A 24,044-nucleotide genomic window follows, 5' to 3' on the forward strand; every position below is an offset into this window, starting at 1 on the left:
TTCCATTATTGTGCACCAAAAAATAATAACCTATTATTAAGCGCCTAACCCATAACCTTAACACTTTTCTTTGAAGATGGTGATGCCTGCTATATACCATAAAACATTGTTGTTCAGCATTAATTCTGCTGATTTAGGATATTTATAGTGTTGCACCGATAATCGGTTGAATTATCGGTAACAGCCGATATTAGCTAATTTTACAAGCATCGGTATCGGCCACGAAGCAGAAATAATTTGCCGATTAACCGAAACCCACAATCAATCGTTAAATTGACGGCAATGAACAGGTGAAAGTGAAGAAGGTGGTGAATGTAGCAGTAAGTGTTTGCTGCAACTGTTTTGTAACTGTTTTGGCTTGTTTGTTTGCACAAGTATGGTTGCAAGGCTATAGAGAGCTGTGTATATTTATCGGCCGCCCACGAAATTAGTTGATAACTGTTCACAAAGAGTCTGTAGTCCCACTAAAAACATTGTTTGATAAGCTGGCTTAGCTTTTTTATAACTACTTGGCTTCCTTTTCCATGAAAGGAGATAGTAGCAAAACTAGAAAACATTGTAAAAGTCAGCTGCCCACGCGATTAATTACATTGATTACATTATCATCACAAATGCAGTTTATACACATAAACTTCAGGTGATTTTCTGCTCCTCCTCCCCTGTTCTGAAGAATGGAAGAATATCGGTAAATATCGGCATGTCAGTTACAGGAATAGGAAAATAATCGGTATCGGTAAATGTGAAAAAATGCATATCGGTGCAACGCTAGATATTTAAGCACAGTTCTATTAGAGCTTTTGTTCATTTGTGCACAATGGCAAATGGAAGTTGTGCTGAACCAGGTGGAAGGCCTAAGTCAAGTGGAGTATGGAACTACTTCAGGTACGATAAGATTAAAGACAAAAGTGTGTGTACTGTGAGAAGTACTGTTGTGGTATATAAAGAATTTAAAGGACAATATTCTACAAACTTGAGGAAGCATTTGAAGACATGCCATACTGATGCTTATAAACATTTTGAAGCAGCTGAAATTAAAAAGACAAAGGAAAAGAAAGGAGAGGTTCTTCTAGCCAGTTGAAACAGTTCTCCTTGCCAATACGTAGTTTAGGATCTAAATTGTACAACCCTAACAGCAATAAACATAAAGCTATTATACATTTCATCTTGCAACCTTTATAGGTGCTAAGAATGTACCACTGAATTTAGTAGATAACAGAGAATTTCATGCATTAAGAATTGGATTCTCGGTACAATTTGCCTCATCGATATAAAATGGGAAATAAAATTGAAGAATCTATCAAAACACCATATCTAAAGAATCTGTAAGTCTAGGGGTTGCTACCAAGGTTAGTATGTGTGAAGATTCTAACACTAGAACTAACACTAACTAAAATGAAACTAATACCAACTAAAATTACAGAAATATGGGGTATCAGAACTAATACTAACTGAAACTATGGTGGAATCGGGATACTAGAACTAAAACTAACTAAAATTATGGTAGAACTGGGGTACCAGAACTAAAACTGTAGTGGACTATGGGTACTAGAACTAAACTAAAATGAATTTGCTGTACTAAAACAACACTAATTGCATTGTAAGAAGGCTTTTGCTTTGATGGCTTTACTACAGATGTCATTGACATGTTCCTTCCAAGTTAGGTGTTCGTCTATCACTACTCCCAGGTATTTAGCTGATTTACTTTGCTGTATTTCAAAGCCTATAGTGCAGTTCGACACTCTCCCTCCCCATCATATACTCTTGGTGTATACTATAGCTAATATGTAGCTACTATGCATGTATGATAGCTAGCTAGTAGGGACTGGTAGAATCATCATAGCTATAGCCTACTGCCTGAGCTAGCTATACGACTAGAATATTGTGCTAACTATATAGACGTTGTCAGTTACTGTCAGTTACAGAGTTACTAGCCATTTAGCTCTAGTGACGCAATTTTTCGTTACTACAGCTACTGATATTCGTAGCGATCTTCATTTGCCAGTAGCTGCATGCATGGATCAGTACGCAACGACCATAGTATGGCTACACCGTACACGGGAGGATTTAAAAATTTTATTTAATTTTTTTTGTTATTAAAATGCACACATAAACAGTTCAATCAGACAAAGGGAGCTTTCCCTCACATACCGCCAGAGAACGTTGTATAATTTGGCGTGCCTGTATTTCACCCTTCATTCACGCTATCTCTACAAGACTACAGTGAAACAAATCCATATCGACTGTTTCGAGATCGAGATAGCCGAAACAGTCTATTGCACCTGGTGTCTATCTCCTTGATTCTTTAGAGGCGTCTTTGTTGGGTTCTCCTATTACTCTTGATGCACTACCTTCAATTTTGAATCCAAGCTTGACTGTATTCAGACACTTATTTGACGTCTGGAGACTTTATTTGTTCATGATGCCTTTTATCTGCTACGTCATTGTTTTGCCATCCCCAAACTCCTTTATCTCCTGCACACTTCTCCATCCTGGAGGGTTTCTGGACTTTTAGAGAAGTTTGATGAGTTAATCCGCACTTCCCTCCAGACTGTTACTAACATAAACATCAGTTCTTCTACGTGGGCACAATCTATTCTCCCTGCTGCTAAAGGAGGTTTGGGAATCCTGTAGTGCAATTGATTTAAGTCTGCCCAGTTATCTTTCTTCCCTTCATACTAGTACCTCCGAACTAGTTTCTTCCATCTTGACTCCTTCCGGCTTATCTTTTGAATCTTCTCTTCTCCACGAGGCTCTTGACCAGTGGTCTGCTGAGTAGCTATCCTATGCCCCGGGCCCTGAAGATCGCAGACATCTTCAACATGGTTGGGATGGACTGCTTTACGAACACCATTTTTCATCTGTTTTGGACTCTGCCTTTCGTGATGCTAAAACAAAGGCTCGCCTATTGTCAGTTTCCTCCTCAGAGTCTGGTGCGTGGCTTGGTGCTCTTCCTGTACCTTCCTTGGGTACTAAGTCTTTGAGGATTGCTCTTGATCTACGTCTTGGTGTTCCCATCATTGTCGAGCATATGTGTGTTTGTGGTAGCCATAAAGTTGATGTTTTGGAACTCATGGTTTGTCTTGCAGGCGTAGTCGAGGGTGTAGTGGAGGTCATATTCCTCGGCGTGCTGCAGTGAATGAAACTATTCGTTGTGCTCTGGTGTCTGGAGGTGTACCTGCTGTTTTGGAGTCAGTTAGTGAATGTCGTGATGATGGTAAGGGGCCAGATGGTAAGAGGCCAGATGGTATGTCTTTGATTCCTTGGTCACGGGGCTTATCCTTGCTCTGGGACTTAACCTGTTCAGACACCCTGGCCCCATCTAATTTATCTACTGCTGCAAGTGGTGCCAGCCGGCTGGCAAACTCTGCAGAGTCAGCTAAGTTCAGAAAGTATTCTTCTCTGATTCGATCATTTCACTTCTCCCCTCTATGTGTTGAGACCCTAGATGCTTGGGGATCATGTGCATGCTCATTAGTGAGGCAGATAGGTTCCTGATTAATGGAACAGTCTGGTGATAATAGGGCCACTAATTCAGAAGGTTGCTATTGATGTTCAACGTGGCAATGCTGCTTCTGTAATGACAACAATTCCATCATCACAGGATTGGGCAGAGTTTGCCTCTCTGCCCACTGTTTGAGCATATAGATTCTGTACAATAAAATTGTTTTACTGCTGTGTTAGAGTTTTTTATTTTAAAAAAAAATTCTTTACAAAATGCTAGCTATTCATACAGCCAATTGCATTCACATTTCCTATGCAGCCATACACTAGTGGACAGTTCTAGGTACTCCCAGGCTATGAATAGCCTTCTATTACAGAACAAGCACTTACACTGTCATAGATTAGGCTCCAGTAACAAACTCTTGTTATCACGACATTCTTATTTTCATTGTTTACCATCCCTGTGGAATGCCATACCAATTCTAGACTTAAACATTTCAGTTTGTTCGTTGAAATCTAAACTAAAAAGTCTAAAATCATATCTGTGCCATTCTGTGGGATCATTTCCTGAGAAACCTTGATGAGAATAACAACTGCACTCTACACTACTTATGTCCACGCTCCAGATGTCACCAAACTAAACCTCCAACTACGTACCAATTTTAACCACTTGTAATCTTAATTATGTAACACTGGTAATTACTTAAGCAATTAGTATTAATTGTATGTATTTTGTGGCTCTTGGTTGCTACCAACAGACCTTTGGTGTTTTTATACCATAAAGCCTAAATAAATGAATAATAAAAGCATGCAGGAAAATTCTCTATTGTTCTACTCACGTGCAGAGCTGATTCACGTGATAGTAGCTAAGTACTTAAAAGCTAATTATTATTATTATTTACCATTACTGTGAAACTTCGCTCAGTGAAGGTTATACACAGATGTACAATACGATAAGATCATACAATTATTGTGCTATCAAATAATTATCTAAATTATACTTAATATGGAGGTCAGTGCTGTGACCAAGGCTGTGACGATTTCGAGTATAGGAGAGACATGGATTTCTTTTAGTGTCTGTTTGTATTGCGGCCAATGCATGTGAATTGTAGCTACATTACTTAGGAAAAGGTGTACAGCATATTAGCTGTGGTTGGCTATTCGCCATTTTCTGCTCCTTGACGGCGCTGCTTTAGCGCATCCTTCATTTTGCGCCTCTGATTTGGTAAAACTGAGTGGTTCTATAGTAGCTCATATAGTAGCTACACTGGATGGAAATTGGCACTAAGATTACAGTAAAGTATTGTTCATGATAAAGATGATTGAGTGGGTGAGACTAAGGGGTAGCACTGCATGATTCTTCGATCGTAAAGGTCTCAAGATCAGCTAACTGAAGAACTGGAAGATTTCCATACAGTGCTATAGAGCTGGAAAGATATCTGTATATTATCAAGACACACGGTAGTGTGTCGTGCGGCCCAAGAAGCCAGCGCGCAACCCCGTGAGTATATTGACAGGAAGAAAGAAAACGCAATTTTCGCACCTCCGTAGCTCTGTGCTGCCTTGATGAAACAAGACAAATTTTGCTGTGTACATTCCCTCCACCTTCAGCACTCCACATTCCAAATTTGAGCGAAATCGCTTCAGGCATTCCTGAGATATGCGACTTCAAAAATTGGCTTAGTTTCTTCGTTTTTTTTTTCTTCTTATTTTTCTTCCTCTTTTCGCACACTTACAAAAACTGCTATAAAACGCGAACGCGTTATCCGATTGCCTTGAAATTTGGCACACAGAAGGGGGGTATAAAGGCGCATCTCTGTACCAACTTTAGCTGGAATACCATAAAGAGGCAAAGAGTTATGAGCGATTATGCACGAAAAATAACACCAATATGTTGTCACGCCTACAGGGTAAACCGCGTATGGGAAGAAGCTGAAAATCGGTGGGTGAATAGGTTAACTATTGAACCTCAAACCTTTTGTGGTTTGAAAGAAATCGAGCTAAAAACCAGGAAGATACAGCGAAAAAATCAACAGTGTGTAACAATTACGCAATCGAGATTAGCTAATTTTTTTTTATTATTATTATTATTATTATTATGCTTGCCACGCCTACCAGATAAACCACTTGGGGTAATGCTTTGAAAATCGCTGTACAGATGGAGTTATCATCTTAGAAAGGCTCTTCAATGGTGTAGAAGAATCAGACTTAAAGCCACGGAGTTATAACACGAAATCCAACTTGGTGTAGCAAGTGCGAGATCGAGATACTCTAATAGAGCAGTCATCCTAATAGAGCAGTCACCCTGAACAGAATTCAAGAGATCAGTTAGAAATAAGTAACCTGTATAGAGATCAGCTACAAACAAATCACCCTGTAGAGAGTTCAGCTACAAACAATTCACCCTGTTCAGACATCAGTTAGAAGAAGTTTTCTTGTAGAGAGTTCAGTTACAAACAAATCACCCTGTTGAAAGATCAGCTAGAAGATGTCACCTTATAGATAGTTCAGTTACAAAGAAACCACCATGTAGAGAATTCAGCTACAAACTAGTGACCCTGTAGATACATCAGCTAGAAGAAGTTACCTTGTAGAGAGTTCAGCTACAAAGAAACCATTGTGTAAAGAGCTCAGCTGCAAACAAATCACCTATACAGAATTCAGCTACAAACAAATCACCCTGTAGAGAGATCAGCTAGAAGAAGTTACCTTGTAGATAGTTCAGCTACAAACAAATCATCCTGTAGAGAGATCAGCTAGAAGAAGTTACCTTGTAGATAGTTCAGCTACAAACAATTCACCCTGTACAGAGCTCAGTTAAAAGAGGTTTCCTTGTAGAGAGTTCAGCTACAGACAAATCACCCTGTAGAGAGATCAGTTAGAAGAAGTTACCTTGTAGATCGTTCAGCTACAAACAATTCACCCTGTAAAGAGATCAGCTAGAAGAAGTTACCTTGTAGAGAGTTCAGCTACAAAGAAACCATCATGTAGAGAATTCAGCCGCAAACAAATCATGTATAGAGAGTTCAGCTACAAACAAATCTCCCTGTAGAGAGATCAGCTAGAAGAAGTTTCCTTGTAGAGAGTTCTGCTACAAACAAATCACCCTGTAGAAAGATCAGCTAGAAGAAATCATCTTGTAGAGAGTTCAGCTTCAAAGAAACAATCATGTGAGAGTTCAGGTACAAACAAATTGTCCTGTAGAGAGATCAGCTAGAAGAAGTTGCCTTGTAGAGAGTTCAGCTACAAAGAAACCATCATGTAGATAGTTCAGGTACAAACAAATCACCCTGTAGAAAGATCAGCTATAGAAGAAATCACCTTGTAGAGAGTTCAGCTACAAAGAAACTATCATGTAGAGAGTTCAACTACAAACAAATCACCCTGTAGAGAGATCAGCTATAGAAGAAATCACCTTGTAGAGAGTTCAGCTACAAAGAAACCATCATGTAGAGAGTTCAGCTACAAACAAATCGGCCTGTAGAGAGATCAGCTAGAAGAAATTACCTTGTAGAGAGTTCAGCTACAAAGAAACAATCATGTGAGAGTTCAGGTACAAACAAATTGTCCTGTAGAGAGATCAGCTAGAAGAAGTTACCTTGTAGAGAGTTCAGCTACAAAGAAACCATCATGTAGATAGTTCAGGTACAAACAAATCACCCTGTAGAAAGATCAGCTATAGAAGAAATTTTCTGTTACACCTTTCCAGCTACTGTATAAGTCATTAAGTCTAAGTCCTTGAAACTAGGTTAGGTAATCCTAAGGCTGCAGCACATGTTGTTGTAGACCTTCAGTGCTGGTCACTGTAAAGTGTTAATAATAATAAATCACCTTGTAGAGAGTTCAGCTACAAAGAAACTATCATGTAGAGAGTTCAACTACAAACAAATCGGCCTGTAGAGAGATCAGCTAGAAGAAATTACCTTGTAGAGAGTTCAGCTACAAAGAAACCATCATGTAGAGAGTTCAGCTACAAACAAATCTCCCTGTAGAGAGATCAGCTAGAAGAAGTCACCTTGCAGGGAGTTCAGTTACAAAGAAATAAACCATGTAGAGATTTCAGCTGCAAACAAATCACCTGTAGAGAGTTCAGCTAGAAACAAGTCACCCTGTAGAGAGATCAGCTAGAAACAAGTCACCTTGTAGAGAGTTCAGCTAGAAGAAGTCACATTGTAGAGCTACAAAGAAACTACCATGTAGAGTTCAGCTGCAAACAAATCACCCTGTAGAGAACTCAGCTACAAACAAATCGCCCTGTAGAAAGATTAGCTAGAAGAAGTTACCTTATAGGGAGTTCAGCTATGAACAGATCACCCTGTAGAGAGTTCAGCTACAAACAAATCACCCTGTAGAGAGTTCAGCTACAAACAAATCACCCTGTAGAGAGTTCAGTTACAAAGAAACCACCATGTAGAGAGTTCAGCTGCAAAAAAAATCAATCACTCTGTTGAGAGTTCAGCTAGAAGAAGTCACCTTGTAGAGAGTTAAGCTGCAAATAAATCACCCTGTAGAGAATTCAGCTACAAACAAATCACCCTGTAGAAAGATCAGCTATAAGAAGTTACCTTGTAGAGAGTTCAGCTACAAAGAAACCACCATGTAGAGAGTTCAGCTGCAACCAAATCACCTGTAGAGAGTTCAGCTAGAAACAAGTCACCCTGTAGAGAGATCAGCTAAAAACAAGTCACCCTGTAGAGAGTTCAGCTAGAAGAAATCACATTGTAGAGAGTTCAGCTACAAAGAAACTACCATGTAGAGAGTTCAGCAGCAAACAAATCATCCTGTAGAGAGTTCAGCTAGAAGAAGTCACCTTTTAGAGAGTTCAGCTACAAAGCAACCACCATGTAAAGAGTTCAGCTGCAAAAAACTCAATCACCTTGTAGAAAGATCGGCTAGAAGAAGTTACCTTGTAGAGAGTTCAGCTACAAAGAAACCACCATGTAGAGAGTTCAGCTGCAAACAAATCACCTATAGAGAGTTCAGCTAGAAACAAGTCACCCTGTAGAGAGTTCAGCTAGAAGAAGTCACATTGTAGAGAGTTCAGCTACAATGAAACTCCCATGTAGAGAGTTCAGCTGCAAACAAATCACCCTGTAGAGAACTCAGCTACAAACAAATATGCAGTGTAAAAAGATCAGCTAGAAGAAGTTACCATGTAGAGAGTTCAGCTACAACGAAACCACCATGTAGAGAGTTCAGCTACAAACAAATCACCTGTAGAGAGTTCAGGTCACCCTGTAGAGAGATCAGCTAGAAACAAGTCACCTTGTAGAGAGTTCAGCTAGAAGAAGTCACGTTGTAGAGAGTTTAGCTACAAAGAAACCACCATTAGAGAGTTCAGCTGCAAACAAATCACCCAGTAGAAAGTTCAGCTATGAACAGATCACCCTGTTGAGAGTTCAGTTAGAAACAAGGAATCCTGTAGAGAGATCACCTAGAAGTATCGCCTTGTAGAGAGTTCAGCTACAAACAAATCACCTGTAGAGAGTTCAGCTACAAACAAATCACCCTGTGGAGAGATCAGCTAGAAGAAGTCACCTTGTAGAGAGTTCAGCTATAAAGAAACCACCATGTAGAGAATTCAGCTGCAAACAAACACCCTGTAGAGATTTCAGCTACAAACAAATCGCCCTGTAGAAAGATCAGCTAGAAGAAGTTACCTTGTAGGGATTTCAGCTACAAACAAATCACCCTGTAGAGAGTTCAGCTACAAAGAAACCATTCTGTAAAGAGCTCAGCTGCAAACAAATCACTTGTACAGAATTCAGCTACAAACAAATCACCCTGTAGAGAGATCAGCTAGAAGAAATTACCTTGTAGATAGTTCAGCTACAATCAAATCACCCTGTAGAAAGATCAGTTAGAAGAAGTTACCTTGGAGAAAGCTCAGCTACAAAGAAACCATTTTGTAAAGAGCTCAGCTGCAAACAAATCACCTGTACAGAATTCAACTACGAACAAATCACCCTGTAGAGAGATCAGCTATAAGAAGTTACCTTGTAGATAGTTCAGCTACAAACAAATCTCCCTGTAGAGAGATCAGCTAGAAGAAATTACCTTGTAGAGAGTTCAGCTACAAAGAAACCACCATGTAGAGAGTTCAGCTGCAAAGAAATCACCCTGTAGAAAATTCTGCCAGAAACAAATTGCCCTGTAGAAAGATCAGTTAGAAGAAGTTACCTTTTAGAGAGTTCAGCTACAAAGAAACCATTCTGTAAAGAGCTCAGCTGCAAACAAATCACCTATACAGAATTCAGCTACAAATACATCACCCTGTAGAGAGATCAGCTAGAAGAAGTTACCTTGTAGATCGTTCAGCTACAAACAATTCACCCTGTAGAGAGAGCAATTAGAAGAAGTCACCTTGTAGAGTGTTCAGTTACAAAGAAACCACCATGGAGATTTCTGTAATCAATATATGTGACCGGATTTGCGAAAAGGGGTCTTCCACACACATCCAATTCCGTAAACGTTGGAGACCATAACTCAGTGTTCAAGTAACATATTAACCTGAAAATTTCACCATGTATTCAGCTATAGTGGTGCTCACCACTGCCCAAAATTCAAGGCAATAGCTCTTTCCAATCTGAAGTTATCAATTGTCAAAGTTGGCAAATTGGATGTGTGTGGAAGACCCCTTTTCGCAAATCCGGTCACATATGTATTATACAGTATATATAATTTGTACATTTACTGGTAAAATATTTAAAGTACATCTACTTCATCTTTTCTTCTTCCTGTAGTAAAGAAAAAAACATAGGTTAAAAAAGTCCCAAAGCTGGCCATAGGCCGGCTTTGGGGTATACAAATACAAAAAGAAATGAAATCTAATCCAAAACAGCCAAGCTGTACAAAAAGTGTGCGGCCCTCAGAAAGGCTATGGTGAAAAAAGATGTGAAATCCAAGGTGGCGGCCAAGAAATGGCTGTGATGGTAGGTTAATGGTAAAAATTTTAATAATGACAATTTAGGTAAATTTTGTGAAGCGGCACAAAAATTCACCTGAATTGTCGTTATTAAAATTTTTACCATTAACCTACCATCACAGCCATTTCTTGGCCGCCACCTTGGATTTCACATCTTTTTTCACCATAGCCTTTCTGAGGGCCGCACACTTTTTTTACAGCTTGGCTGTTTTGGATTAGATAATAAGTTACACAAACACTTCTAGGATTATAATAAAGAGCAGCCATACATACATGTATAGCTAGCCAGCTACAGAGAGCCGTGCAGTCCAGGTTTTGTACACTGACTGACAAGCTTATAAACTAAAGGCCTACAAATGGGCAATACTTTGACTGTTAGCGGGACTTCTAACTTTAGCTTTGCCTAGGGCTTCCAGAATGCTAAAAACCGGCGGCCCCTGCCATCCGCTTCAATATTTTTCAGTCACCTCACCATCATGTGGCATCCTTACCCTACAGTTTATTTTATTTATTTAAAAGCTTTACAGGTCCACTGGTATCCTGTATCAGTGGCCAGGAGTTACAAGTAATAGAGTAATTACATGATTAGCTAAGTACAATTGCAAATTACATTGGTTGTTGCTATAAAAGAAAGTCAAAGTTAGGAGTTCTTGGGTGCTTATTACAGTTGATGCAAGGACACAAGAAGGAGTAGCTACATTTGTCAGTCTTAGTTTCAGCCCCAAAAGAAGACCTAGAGGCCAAATACAAAAGCCATATTGTTGTTTTCCATAATACTCACTTGGCATGTAGGGCAATGTGTCTAACTTCTAAAAGTTTCGTTGAGATTGTTACATATGTTCTAGTTTGAATGTAGTCACCCCCACGTAATTTGCTCTCTAAGGGCGCGGCTTAAGAATTTAAAAAATGACACATAGCACATAAAAACACTGTGGTCAATGAAATTTAATCCCACTAAATGCGTACACTTACTCATAACTAACAAGAAAACTTTCCTAGAATGATTGGAATGGACTCCCTCACATGATTCAGTTAATGGTAATTCAACCAATTTGTTTAAGACACACCTTGATAGATTTCATTATGATTACCAATATGATGTATAATTATTTTTGTAGTAGTCTGATTGTGTTTAGATCAGGTTTTTACAGGCTCTGCCTTCTTACCTGTACCCCCAATAATAATAATAATAAATATAACTACAGTATCTATAGCCAACAGTTAAAACAAGTTACTTCAGCTAAATACCTATAGGGATCATTATTGACAGCCATCTCACTTGGAAGGACCACGTTAATGAAATTAGCTCCAAAGCCAACTCAGCCTGCAAAACATTCCTAAAGTGGAATATTATATAGTTATACAACGGCCACGAGTGCTCTGCCTGATATAAATGCACGAGCCTGAGGGCCGTTAGGCCCAAAGGCAAGTGCGTTTATACAGGCAGAGCACGAGTGCACGTTGTATAACTGCTATGTACTACTCACCTAATAGGTGTGGAGGGTCTCACAAGACAGCTGTAACACTTATAAAGGCCAGGTTTCTAACATCGATTGTGGGTAACCAAGCCGGACGTTGCGATGACGTTCCCCCTGCAGTACTGCAGCCACCTGAGATATTGAAAACTAGTACGCTATGGGTTATATCACTAACCTGCATTCACTGTTCGACTCTCATCATGTAGTGCTCAGCATGCCAGCGTGCCATATAGACTAAGCACCAGACTAATCGCGATAGTGATTCTCTCGAGCGAAAAAAAGCAGCTAAATAGACGGTTTAAGTAAACAAAACCTAACTACTAAATGATACTAGTCTAATTCTTACTATTCACACTGGCTAAACTCGAATCTGGTGGCATGACAAAACTGGTTACCACAATTGAACATAAAGGTTAGTATTATTTAGAATATATTTGTTTTATTGAGTCATTGTCGAAGTGGACTACAGTTCAGTTAATCTGGGCTAAGATGGCACCAGACTAGTAAGGTGTATAAGTACGTTTATATATATATATGTAGACTAGAGTTGTGGACACCCATGTTGGCTTTTTCGATCGCCATTGGCTGCTTGTAAACATTATACGTATTGGTGACGTTATGGCCCACAATCGACCTTTACATGTCAGGCTATAAAAGAATTCGAGCGATCTGTGAAGTGTCTTTCCATCTATTAGGTGGGGTGTCGTAGTGGTCTTCGCCACCGGCACTTGTGCTATGCTGCACAAAACTGCAGCCAGTGCAATATCTGTGTATTGCACTGCGGTCGGTGCATTATAATGTATAATGCACTCGTTGTGGTCTACAAAACCGCAACCAGTGCGTTATAATGCGCTCGCTGCGGTCTGCAGCAGTGCTATATACAAATTATGGCACTGGCGGTGCCTTTGAACTGCCCACATAGAGTGGTACATATACCAGTGCCCCACAACAATCAAGTCTAACTTATAAATCTTTTATTAGACCAATTCTTGAATATGCCACACCAGTTTGGTATCCTTTTCAACAAGCTCAGATCTATCAAATAGAGAGGATACAGTGTAATATGGCACGATTTGTGATGAATGACTACTCCCGATACAGTAGTGTTACAAGTATGTTAAATCATTTATCCTGGCCACACATTAGCAAACAGACGAATTTATAAAGGAGAATTTATTTCTAAGATATGTGGACACATTACAACATGTGCATACAAGAAATGCTACATACCTTTTAGTATTCCAATTCACCACATTATGCATGGAATAGTCAACAAAATGGCATAGTGCCCATCAGTAAACCTGAAGAGGAAAAGTCATAAATAAGTAAAAATACATATAAATATGTATCGCTAACAATGGCGAACAATATTAATAGTTAACAATATACACTGAAACCTTACTCTGGTCACTTCACGGCCAACCTTATTGAGCAGGTGGCAAATTACGCTACTCAAAACATCACATTCAGGGATTGTGTTTAGATAAGGTGACTTGATTAGATGCATTGTAACATAAAAGTGTCACCGCTAGGTAGTATACTGATATGCATGGCTACCATGTAGTAAATCAGCTAAGTAGGTGCAGTGGAATCTGCCTAAGATGGTTACTTTTGGACCAAGATTTCTTGGCTTAATTAACAGATAGCTGCTTTTGCAAGGCACTGATTTAACCATATAGATGTCTCACAGGAGAATTGAAAAGTTGGCCTTCTTAGAGAGGTGGCCTTCTATGCAAGTGGCCACCAAGGCAGGTTCCACTGTGTAAGATTTAGGATGGAATCCAGGCATTAGATATTTGGAATTTCATGTGTTGAATGTATTCCAGGGCTTCTTGTAGTCTGAAATCCTACCACAATTACTCAGGCAGTGTTGTGGTCATCACTAAACCACTGGAATGCTGTAAGTGAATGGTATTATTTTTGTCTTAAGCTTGACTACTATACAGTAGAGCTGAAACCAATATCCTGAAAATTATTTCTCCGGATATCCTATGGAAGACTTCATTACTTGCTTCATCAGGAGCTTACCAGCCAACTTGCATGAAATGTCCTATCTCTGATCCATAGGGCTTATAAGCGCCTTTGGCACTCTACAGCGGTTGTAAGAGACCTTACGTGGCAACAAAAACAAGTGAATTGCATGTACAAGATTTCGTCCAATCAAATCAATTTATTTTTGAAGTTCAAACTATAATTATCACACGTGACATCTTGCTGTCACACAAGATCTATCAGAACCACTGTAACAGATTGGTTAACAACCTTGCTGCCAGCACTCACTGTCCCACACGTTGTCGCACGCTTCTATAGCCAGTTAATCATACATCTTACCACAACCACCAACAGGTGACCTGTAGATTTGTGTTGTTCCAAGTAAGGCAATGTTGCACTATATCAATTTTGCATGGTTATATGTGCCTTCTGCACTTATATACTTCTGGCTTCATAGACCTTTAAAGTACGGTTTAAAACACAGTAAAACCTGTATAATGACATCACCTTGCCATTGTAAAAATCCCACATGTGCTAATTGTGTACAAAGTGGCTGCATAATGCAGCCACCTCCATAATATTCTAGGTCAGAAAATATTGTCCCTACAATGATTGGTTTTCACTGTACTATTAATCTAGTGAAGTATTATCACTATCACTATACTGGGATATATAAGGTAAATGGAGGTAACTTCATGTCCCTATTCAGGGGCGGATCCAGGAGCTGGCTAGGGGAGGGGCACAAACAGGGTAAATTGTAGGTGGTTGCATGCATGGGGAGAACCATATTCTCTATAGTTCAGTGCTGCTTTTTTAAAGCAGCAAATAATCACCTCTTAGTTGTGTCTCACTGTTGATATTTGCCATTTTGGCCTTTTCAGATGGTTGTGAAGTCTTAAAACTGTTTAAAAGGCTCTGAATGTCTTAAACAACAGCAACATGATAATTATTTTTAGAGGCGCTTAGTACGCACGAAGGTGCTGGGTGACTATTTTACAGTTAGTTTGACTTTGGTTTGCTTTGGTCTCAGGTGAATTTGTAATAAATGCTAGTAAAATGTGCATATTTTCGTAAGTTTTAAACTGATCTTGGTTGGCCTGACATAAAATTTACTAGCTGTTTTAATCAGAAGCATGGCTGGCTCCTCCACAAGGTGGAGAGGGGGGGGCATTTGCCCCAAATGCCCCATCCTGGATCCGCCATTGCTATTCCTAATTTGATGTGGATAATAATAAATTTTAAATAAAATTTATTATTATCCACATCATTGCAGCCATTCCATGGCTGCCACCTTTGATTTCACAACTTTTTCACTCAGGTGTTTTGAAGGCCGCACCCTTTTATACAGCTTGGATGTTTTGCATGGTGGGGCCATGGAATGGCTGCAATGATGTGGATAATAATAAATTTTAAATAAAATTTATTATTATCCACATCATTGCAGGTAAAATTTATTATTTTCCACATCATTGCAGCCATTCAATTGCCGCCATCTTTGATTCACAACTTTTTTCACTCAGGTATTTTGAAGGCCGCACTCTTTTATACAGCTTGGTTGTTTTTGTGTGGATTTCACTTCTTTTTGTATTTTAAATAGCCTATACCCAAAGCCAACCATAAACCGGCTTAGAGGATTGTTTTTACACAAATCATTGTTCTTCTTATTTACAGATGCAATGAAGATGATAGAAGACAAACTAGTGAAATTTACAGTTAATAAGTCTACCTGAATTAGCTACCTGTAACTAAGCAGAAAATAGTGTGGTGCAGAGGAGCTGAGATTAATGAAATTTGTCTAGCTGGGTCCGGCATTTGGGTGAAAATTTATAGTAAAATATTTCCAGAAATAATACTTGATACAACTTTCAATAGCAACACAATGAATAGAGCCCCATAAGCAGCCACCAATTTTGTTGAAGTACAGGTAATGATTTTAAAAAACTTTTTGCATATCAGTAATCTGTAAAATCTCTATATAACATGTGAAATTCTGAATTACTTTTGCTTCCAATTTGTAAGTGTTTTACTTGAACTGGTTAAAGAAAGTTACTTTCTTATTTCTATGATACCTAATTAAACTTAAAAGTTCCTAATTTTTCCTTGTACTTGTAATAGATACGTAGTTTAGATCCAGTAGCTATTTTAACTACAAAGAAGTTACTACCAATCTATGATACTAATTAACAAATTATATGGTATTGCTGATATATACAGTTTTCCCTTAGTTATTTATGATTACTACACCACACATATCAAGACTATATCACACATATCAAGACTACGCATGTTCTATAAATCAATTTACCATGATACAGCAGCATCACAGATACTGTCATACTTTACCAGAACCTAACAATCAACTTGTCAGTGCCATCCTCTCTACTAATCATTATCCCTATCACTAATTTTACTACTACAGAAGTATATAGTTTCTTTCCAAGAACAATCCGAGATTGGAATGATTTACCTAATGATGTGATTGAAAGCAACACTCTACCCCTGTTTATATCAAGTCTGCTAACAATTAACCCAAAAACCCAAATCTTGATTGACAAATTTTATAGCAAATAACATTTTTTAATTATTATTATTATTTATTTATTACTGTGTAGGACTCCATCAAGGAGTATAACACACAGATACAAAACAAAATCAAAGTAAATTCAGATGATTTAACAAAATGTCCTTAAAACAGTTTATAGATGGCTGATTGATCACATCTTCTGGCAAAGTGTTCCATAATTTAATAGTGGATGGTAACATTGTAAATGTATGTATTGTGATTGTATTATTTTGAGTTTGTCCCCTGGATGCTTCAGACATCGTCTACATACATATCTGTCCAGTAAATTTAAAAAGTCCTTCATTGAATTCACCTGAGGCTTACATGTTATATAGAGATTAACTGATACAAAAAAACTAAAGTTAAAAAATCATTACCTGTATTTCAACAAAATCGGCAGCTGCTTATTGAACTCTATTCCAATGGTGTCATTAGATTGCTATTAAAAGTTGTATCAAGTCTTATTTCTGGAAATGTTTTACTATAAATTTTCACCCAAATGACCCAGCTATACAAATTTTATTAGTTATCTCACTGATCTCAGCTCATCTGCACTACCATATTTGCTGCTTAGTTACAGGTAATACAAGTACACTTAGCTATATTAACTGTAAATTCCACAACATATATATGTATATGTATTATATAGGTGATACACTTATGTGAAAGTTTCTGAATTACTTTTGCTTCCAATTTGTAATATAAGTTTCTTTTACTTGAAAAGGGATGGTGCATGCATGCAGCTACATAGGCGGCGGAAAGGGGGGGGGGGGGGCTAGGGGGCTAAAGCCCCCCCTCAGAATGATATCACACCGAAATTATCTTTCTTGGAGTGGGGCTGAAAACCGTGATAAAGATCGAGATACTCTAATAGAGCAGTCACTCTAATAAAGTAGTCAGTGTGTAGCGAGCTATGTAAGAATTTTTATGTTGTTTATCAGCTAGAAATGGTAGCTGGTGAGGTGGAAAGCTCTTGTCAGTTGGAGTTGGTTGTGACCTTTTTTTTTTTTTTTGGTCTAACCTTACCAAACTATAGAAATAAGTCTGGGTCAGCACAGCCCCCCCTCATATCAACTACTTCCTCCGCCACTGTGCAGCTATGTGTATATACCAGAATTTAATCCCTGTTAAATTACTTGTATGGGCTATGTACAATATCCACACTTGTTTCCCATGAAAACAAATTAATGTTTCACATAAATTCTTTCCTTAGAGTAAGTATATCCTGTAACAGAAGTTACAAATGTGCTTTATAGGTTAACACTGATGGAGCTATCAGTTTTGGAACAGCAACAGGATCCTACTCTTCTGACCCAACTCCATTTGGTGGAGCCATACCATTAATAGCACCATTCTGGGCTAACATAGACACCACACCTTCTCAGGGAGGAAAAATATGGTATCGTGAGAGTACTATTTCTTTACTTCTCAGCAGAGCAAGTGCTGATGTACAAAACTTCTTCTCAGTCACAAGCTTCACTGCAACTCATTTGTTCATCGTTACTTGGGACCAGGTTGGATATTCCAGCCAACAATTTGATCAGGTAGTATGTAATCCTATAACAAATAATATTAGTCTGAGTGTATGCAGTGTATGTATATGTATATATGCATGAGGGTCGCAGATAAAAGGACAAGAATGAGAAATTCATACAAAGACATATGACAAATCTGTTATGTACTATATATGATCCTTGCCAACTGCAGGCTAACACAGTTTTGTACATAGTTGGAAAACATCAGTAGCTGAATCAAGCAGGCAGTTAGTATAAATTCATTATATTAGCTATTCTAATTTTTCAACCGATATGAGGTACGTACCTTCAGCACTTGTGCTGTAAAGCCTTCATAAATAAATAAATATGAGGATGCATTTGTAATTTCTAATCAAAATATCAATCAGATGCAATATTATAGAATAGCTTAAAATATTCAACTTTGCTATGTCAGTGCATTAGAATCAAGCCCAAAATTAATGATATAAACCCTACACGTTGGCCACTCATTTAATATTCCTACTTACGATTTTTCATCATTGTGAAATACTAAACAGTACCATCCGGTCCATCCCTAGCAATACATTGTTCTAATTTCATCCACTACTACATATCAGGAGAGTTGCCATTCCAGAACAAGATGAGCACAACAAGTTATCTCCAGTATTCATTGGAACCAATGACATACTCTTGTTCAAGGGTGTGGCCAGGGGGATTCGGATGGTTCGGACGAACCCCACTTCCAGCAGTAGAATTTTTTCAAAATTAAATATCACACCAAATCTTACAGCCCTGGAGCTCTCTGGTAGCTACTTGCACACTGGTGCTCCTCTGTACTACTCTTGAGGATCACATCATATTAATGCTGAGCTATTGCATCAAGTGATCAATCGTGCATGTGATGCATTGTGGAAATGGCGAGGGACCGTTGGTTGGTTGAGATATATTACAAGTTAGTAGTTGCTTTAGTGGTCATGTGTCAGGTTAGCACAAACTGATCAAGACACACGGTAGTGTGTCGTGCGGCCCAAGAAGCCGGCGCGCCACACCGTGAGTATATTGACAGGAAGAACGAAAACGTCATTTTCACACCTTTGTATCTCGGTGTTCACTTATCTGATTGGAACCAAATTTGCTACACAGTTGCCCGCCAGCCAAGGGAGTCTACATTCCAAATTTGAAGGAAATCGCTCCAGCCATTTCCGAGATACGAGCTGCCAAAGTTTCGTTTTTTTTTCTTCGTTTTTTTTTCTTCTTCTTCGTCTTTTCGCACACTTGCAAAAATTGCTATAACAAGCAAACGCGTACTCCGATCGCCTTGAAATTTGGCACACAGAAAGGGAGTCCAAAGGCGAATCCTAGCATCAAATGTGGTACAAATCCGATGAATGGTTCAGGAGTTATGACCGATTATTCGCGTAAAACAAGATCGATTTGTTGTCACGCCTACAGGGTAAACCGCTTCATGGAATGAGTTGAAAATTGCTATGTAGATGGAGTAACCATCGTAGGAGTGCCTTTTGGTGGTTTGAAAGGAATCGAGATAAAGACCACGGAGATATTACACAAAACCCAACCTGTGTCACAATTACGCGATCGATTTTTATGAATAAAAAAGTATTAGTTTTCACGCCTACTAGGCAAACCGCTTAGAGCAATGAGCTGAAAATCGGTGTATAGCTGGAATAATCTTCATAGAAAGTCCTTGCAGTAGTACAGAAGAATCGGATTACAAACCACTGAGTTATGATTCGAAAGCCAACTCCCTGTAGCAAATGCGAGATCGAGATACTCTAATAGAACAGTCACCCTAATAGAGCATTGGGCTAATTTATTTACTCCATTATAGAATTTTATTACATCACAAGTTATTCTGTAGGGAGTTCAGCTGCAAACAGTTAATCTTATAGACAGTTCAGCAAGAAGACAGTCACCATGTGGAGAGTTAAGCAAATATACCACTACAGAGATTCAGAACATTACAAGTCACACTGAAGAAAGTTCAGCTATAAACAAGTCATGCACTGTGTAGAGAATTCAGCTACAATTAAGTCACTCTCTAGAGAATTCAGTTACACAGAATTCAGCTACACACAAGTCACTGTGGAGAGAGTTCTGCTACAAACAAATTACCCTTTAGAGTGATCAGCTACAAACAAAACACTTTGCAGGGTGTTCAACTGCAACAAATCAATTAATTACCTTTAGAGCGATCAGCAATGAACAAATGAACACAAATCTACCTGTAGAGAGATCAGCTAGAAACAAATCACCCTGAAGAGAGTTCAGCTACAAAAAATCACCCTGTAGAGACATCAGCTAGAAACTAGACACAATGTAAGGAGTTCAGCTACAAGCAATCACCCTGTAGAGAGTTCAGCTAAAACAAATCAACCTGCAGAGAGATCAGCTACAAACAAATCACCTTATAGAGAGTTCAGCTACAAACAGATTACCTGTAGAGAGATCGGCTACAAACAAATCAACCTGCAGAGAGATCAGCTATATACACACAAATCAACTTGTAGAGAGATCAGCTACAAACAAATCACCCTGTAGAGAGATCAGCTAAAAACTACACACAATGTAAGGAGTTCAGCTACAAACAAATCATCCTGTAGAGAGATCAGCTACAAACTAGACACAAAGTAAGGAGTTCAGCTACAAGCAAATTACCCTGTAGAGAGTTCATCTACAAACAAATCAACCTGTAGAGCAATCAGCTAGAAACAAATCACCCTGAAGAGAGGTCAACTACAAAAAATCATCCTGTAGAGAGATCGGCTACAAACAAATCAGCCTGTAGAGAGTTCAGCTAAAACAAATCAACCTGCAGAGAGATCAACTACAAACAAATCACCTTATAGAGAGTTCAGCTACAAACAAATTACCCTATAGAGAGATCGGCTACAAACAAATCAACCTGCAGAGAGATCAGCTACACACAAATCAACTTGTAGAGAGATCAATTACAAACAAATCACCCTGTAGAGAGATCAGCTAGATACTACACACAATGTAAGGAGTTCAGCTACAAATAAATCACCTTATAGAGAGTTCAGCTACAAACAAATCACTCTGTAGAGAGATCAGCTAGAAACTGGACACAATGTAAGGAGTTCAGCTACAAGCAAATCACCCTTTAGTGAGTTCAGCTACAAACAAATCAACCTGCAGTGAGATCACCTACAAAAAAGCACCTTGTACAGAGTTCAGCTACAAACAAATTACCCTGTAGAGAGATCGGCTACAAACAAATCAACCAGTAGAAAGATCAGCTACACACAAATCAACTTGTAGAGAGATCAGCTACAAACAAATCACCCTGTAGAGAGATCAGCTAGAAACTAGTCACAATGTAAGGAGTTCAGCTACAAGTAAATCACCCTGTAGAGAGTTCAGCTAAAACAAATCAACCTGCAGAGAGATCAGCTACAAATAAATCACTTTATAGACAGTTCAGCTATAAACAAATTACCTTGTAGAGAGATCGGCTGCAAATTAATCAACCTGCAGAGAGATCAGCTACACACAAATCAACTTGTAGAGAGATCAGCTACAAACAAATCACCCTGTAGAGAGATCAGCTAGAAACTAGATACAATGCAAGGAGTTCAGCTACAAGCAAAATCACCCTTTAGTAAGTTCAGCTACAAACAAATCAACCTGCAGTGAGATCACCCACAAAAACGCACTTGTACAGAGTTCAGTTACAAACAAATCACCCTGTAGAGAGATCAGGTAGAAGAATTCACCTTGTAGAGAGTTCAGCAACAAAGAAACCACCATGTAGAGAGTTCAGCTGCAAACAAATCATCCAGTAGAAAGATCAGCTAGAAGAAGTTACCTTGTAGAGAGTTCATTTACAAAGAAACCATCATATAGAGAGTTCAGCTACAAAGAAATTACCCCGTAGAGAGTTCAGCTAGAAGAAGTCACCTTGTAAAGAGTTTAGCTACTAAGAAACCATCATGTACAGAGTTCAGCTACAAAGAAACCACCTGTACAGAATTCAACTACAAACAAATCACCCTGTATAGAGATCAGCTAGAAGAAGTTACCTTGTAGATAGTTCAGCTACAACAATTCACCCTGTAGAAAGATCAGCTAGAAGAAGTCACCTTGTAGAGTGTTCAGTTACAAAGAAACCATCATGTAGAGAGTTCAGCTGCAAACAAATCACTCTGTAGAGAGTTCAGCTACAAAGAAACCGCCATGTAGAGAGTTCAGCCTCATACAAACCACCTAGTAGAGAATTCAACTACAACAAATCACCCTGTAGAGAAGAAGTTACCTTGTAGAGAGTTCAGCTACAAAGAAACCACCATGTAGAGAGTTTAGCTGCAAACAATTCACCTGTAGAGAGTTCAGCTAGAAACAAATCACCCCGTAGAGAGATCAGCTGGACGAAGTCACCTTGTAGAGAGTTCAGCTACAAAGAAACCATCATGTAGAGAGTTCAGCTGCAAACAAATCACCCTGCAGAGAGTTCAGCTACAAAAAAATCACCCTGTAGAGAGTTCAGCTAGACGAAGTCACCTTATAGAGAGTTCAGCTACAAAGAAACCATCATGTAGAGAGTTCGGCTATAAAGACACCACCATGTAGAGAGTTTAGCTGCAAACAAATCACCTGTAGAGAGTTCAGCTACAAAGAAACCATCCTGTGGGGAATAATGAGCATGTAATAAATATATGTATATAATTTGTATAATTACTAATAAAATCAAAAATAATTGAAGTACTAAAATTCTTCTTTAAGTTCTTTTCTTCTTCCTGTGGTAAAGAAAAAAACACATGGGTTAAAAAAGCCCCAAAGCCAGCCATAGGCCGGCTTTGCAGTATACAAATACAAAAAGAAGTGATATCTAATCAAAAACAGCCAAGCTGTAAAAAAAGGTGCGGCCCCCATAAAGGCCATGGTGAAAAAAGATGTGAAATCCAAGGTGGCAGCCAAGAAATGGCTGTGATGGTAGGTTAATGGTTACATTTTAATAACGGCAATTCAGGTGAATTTTGTGCCGCTTGGTCTTGGCACCAAATTCACCTGAATTGTTGTTATTAAAATGTAACCATTAACCTACCATCACAGCCATTTCTTGGCCGCCACCTTGGATTTCACATCTTTTTTCACCATGGCCTTTATGGGGGCCGCACCTTTTTTTACAGCTTGGCTGTTTTTGATTAGATGTATATTTACCCAATGAATAGTTTGTTAATTTGTCACATGTTGTGGGCATGTGATGTCTCGAATATATTGGACTGCAAGCCAAGTCTGAAGTTACTGACCATCAACAGGAGGACCAGCCGAGAATAGTGTATTCATGGAAGAAAGTATTGCCAACTAAGGGACTCGAGTGTGGAGGGTTACTGTGTGCTAATTTGGCTGTCAGTGTGTTGTCTGGAAGTGAAGATTGGTTCATACTACAATAGGTTTATATTTTCTATAAGCTGCATAAACAGCAGTGTGTAGTTAGCTAGTTAGATGCACAAACAGTACCTTTTAATGTTACTGCCTAAGGGTACATTTTGTGTACGCATCATTTTCATTCAAATGTGGTCTAGGGGAAGCACCCAGGCCTTCCCCTAAAGACATTCCACTTAAAATCCAAACCCTCCTTCACGAAAATCCTGGCTACATCCCTGTTGTTCTCAGGACTACTCTAATCCAATCAATTGTCATGTTGTAATTGTTTTGTATTGAAAACAACCTCTGTAATCTGACCCTATTCTCCATGAGCTCATACAAAATAATTATAATAGACCTAAAATGATGTTGTTTTTGATCTCTACCATTTTGTGATTGCAGCTCTTAAAACATGAACTTTATATAAAAATGTCTGGACTTCTTGCAAATTTTAATGCTAACAATGCTATATGATCTGTAATCTATTGCATAATCTCCACAGCATCAGGTTACAAAGGTCCAACAACTTCAATGATCCAGCAAACATTGGTAGGGACCCGCCGATTATGCTCGTAATTTTACCTATTATGCTATGCTGCACTGCTCAAATATCTACCTATTATGCTTAAATTTATGCTCAATACTTACCTATTATGCTCAAATTATGCCCAATTATTTATGCCTCAGTTCTCATGCTCTGCTAATAATTTCCAGTTTATGGATTAATAATAAGTGGCTGAAGC

The 24,044-nt window shown here is 38.7% G+C and overlaps 1 protein-coding gene across 1 annotated transcript in view; it reads left to right on the forward strand.

Moving 5' to 3' along the window:
• Positions 1 to 24,044, forward strand: part of LOC136260774 (uncharacterized) — a 192,834-nt gene that overhangs the window by 3,077 nt on the left and 165,713 nt on the right. Inside the window, exon 2 of the mRNA XM_066054640.1 lies at positions 17,656 to 17,943. Within this exon, the coding sequence (XP_065910712.1) occupies positions 17,656 to 17,943 (288 nt within the window). The remainder of the gene's footprint in view (positions 1 to 17,655; positions 17,944 to 24,044) is intronic.

Source organism: Dysidea avara, chromosome 7 (assembly GCF_963678975.1).
Source record: "Dysidea avara chromosome 7, odDysAvar1.4, whole genome shotgun sequence".
NCBI lineage: Eukaryota > Metazoa > Porifera > Demospongiae > Dictyoceratida > Dysideidae > Dysidea > Dysidea avara.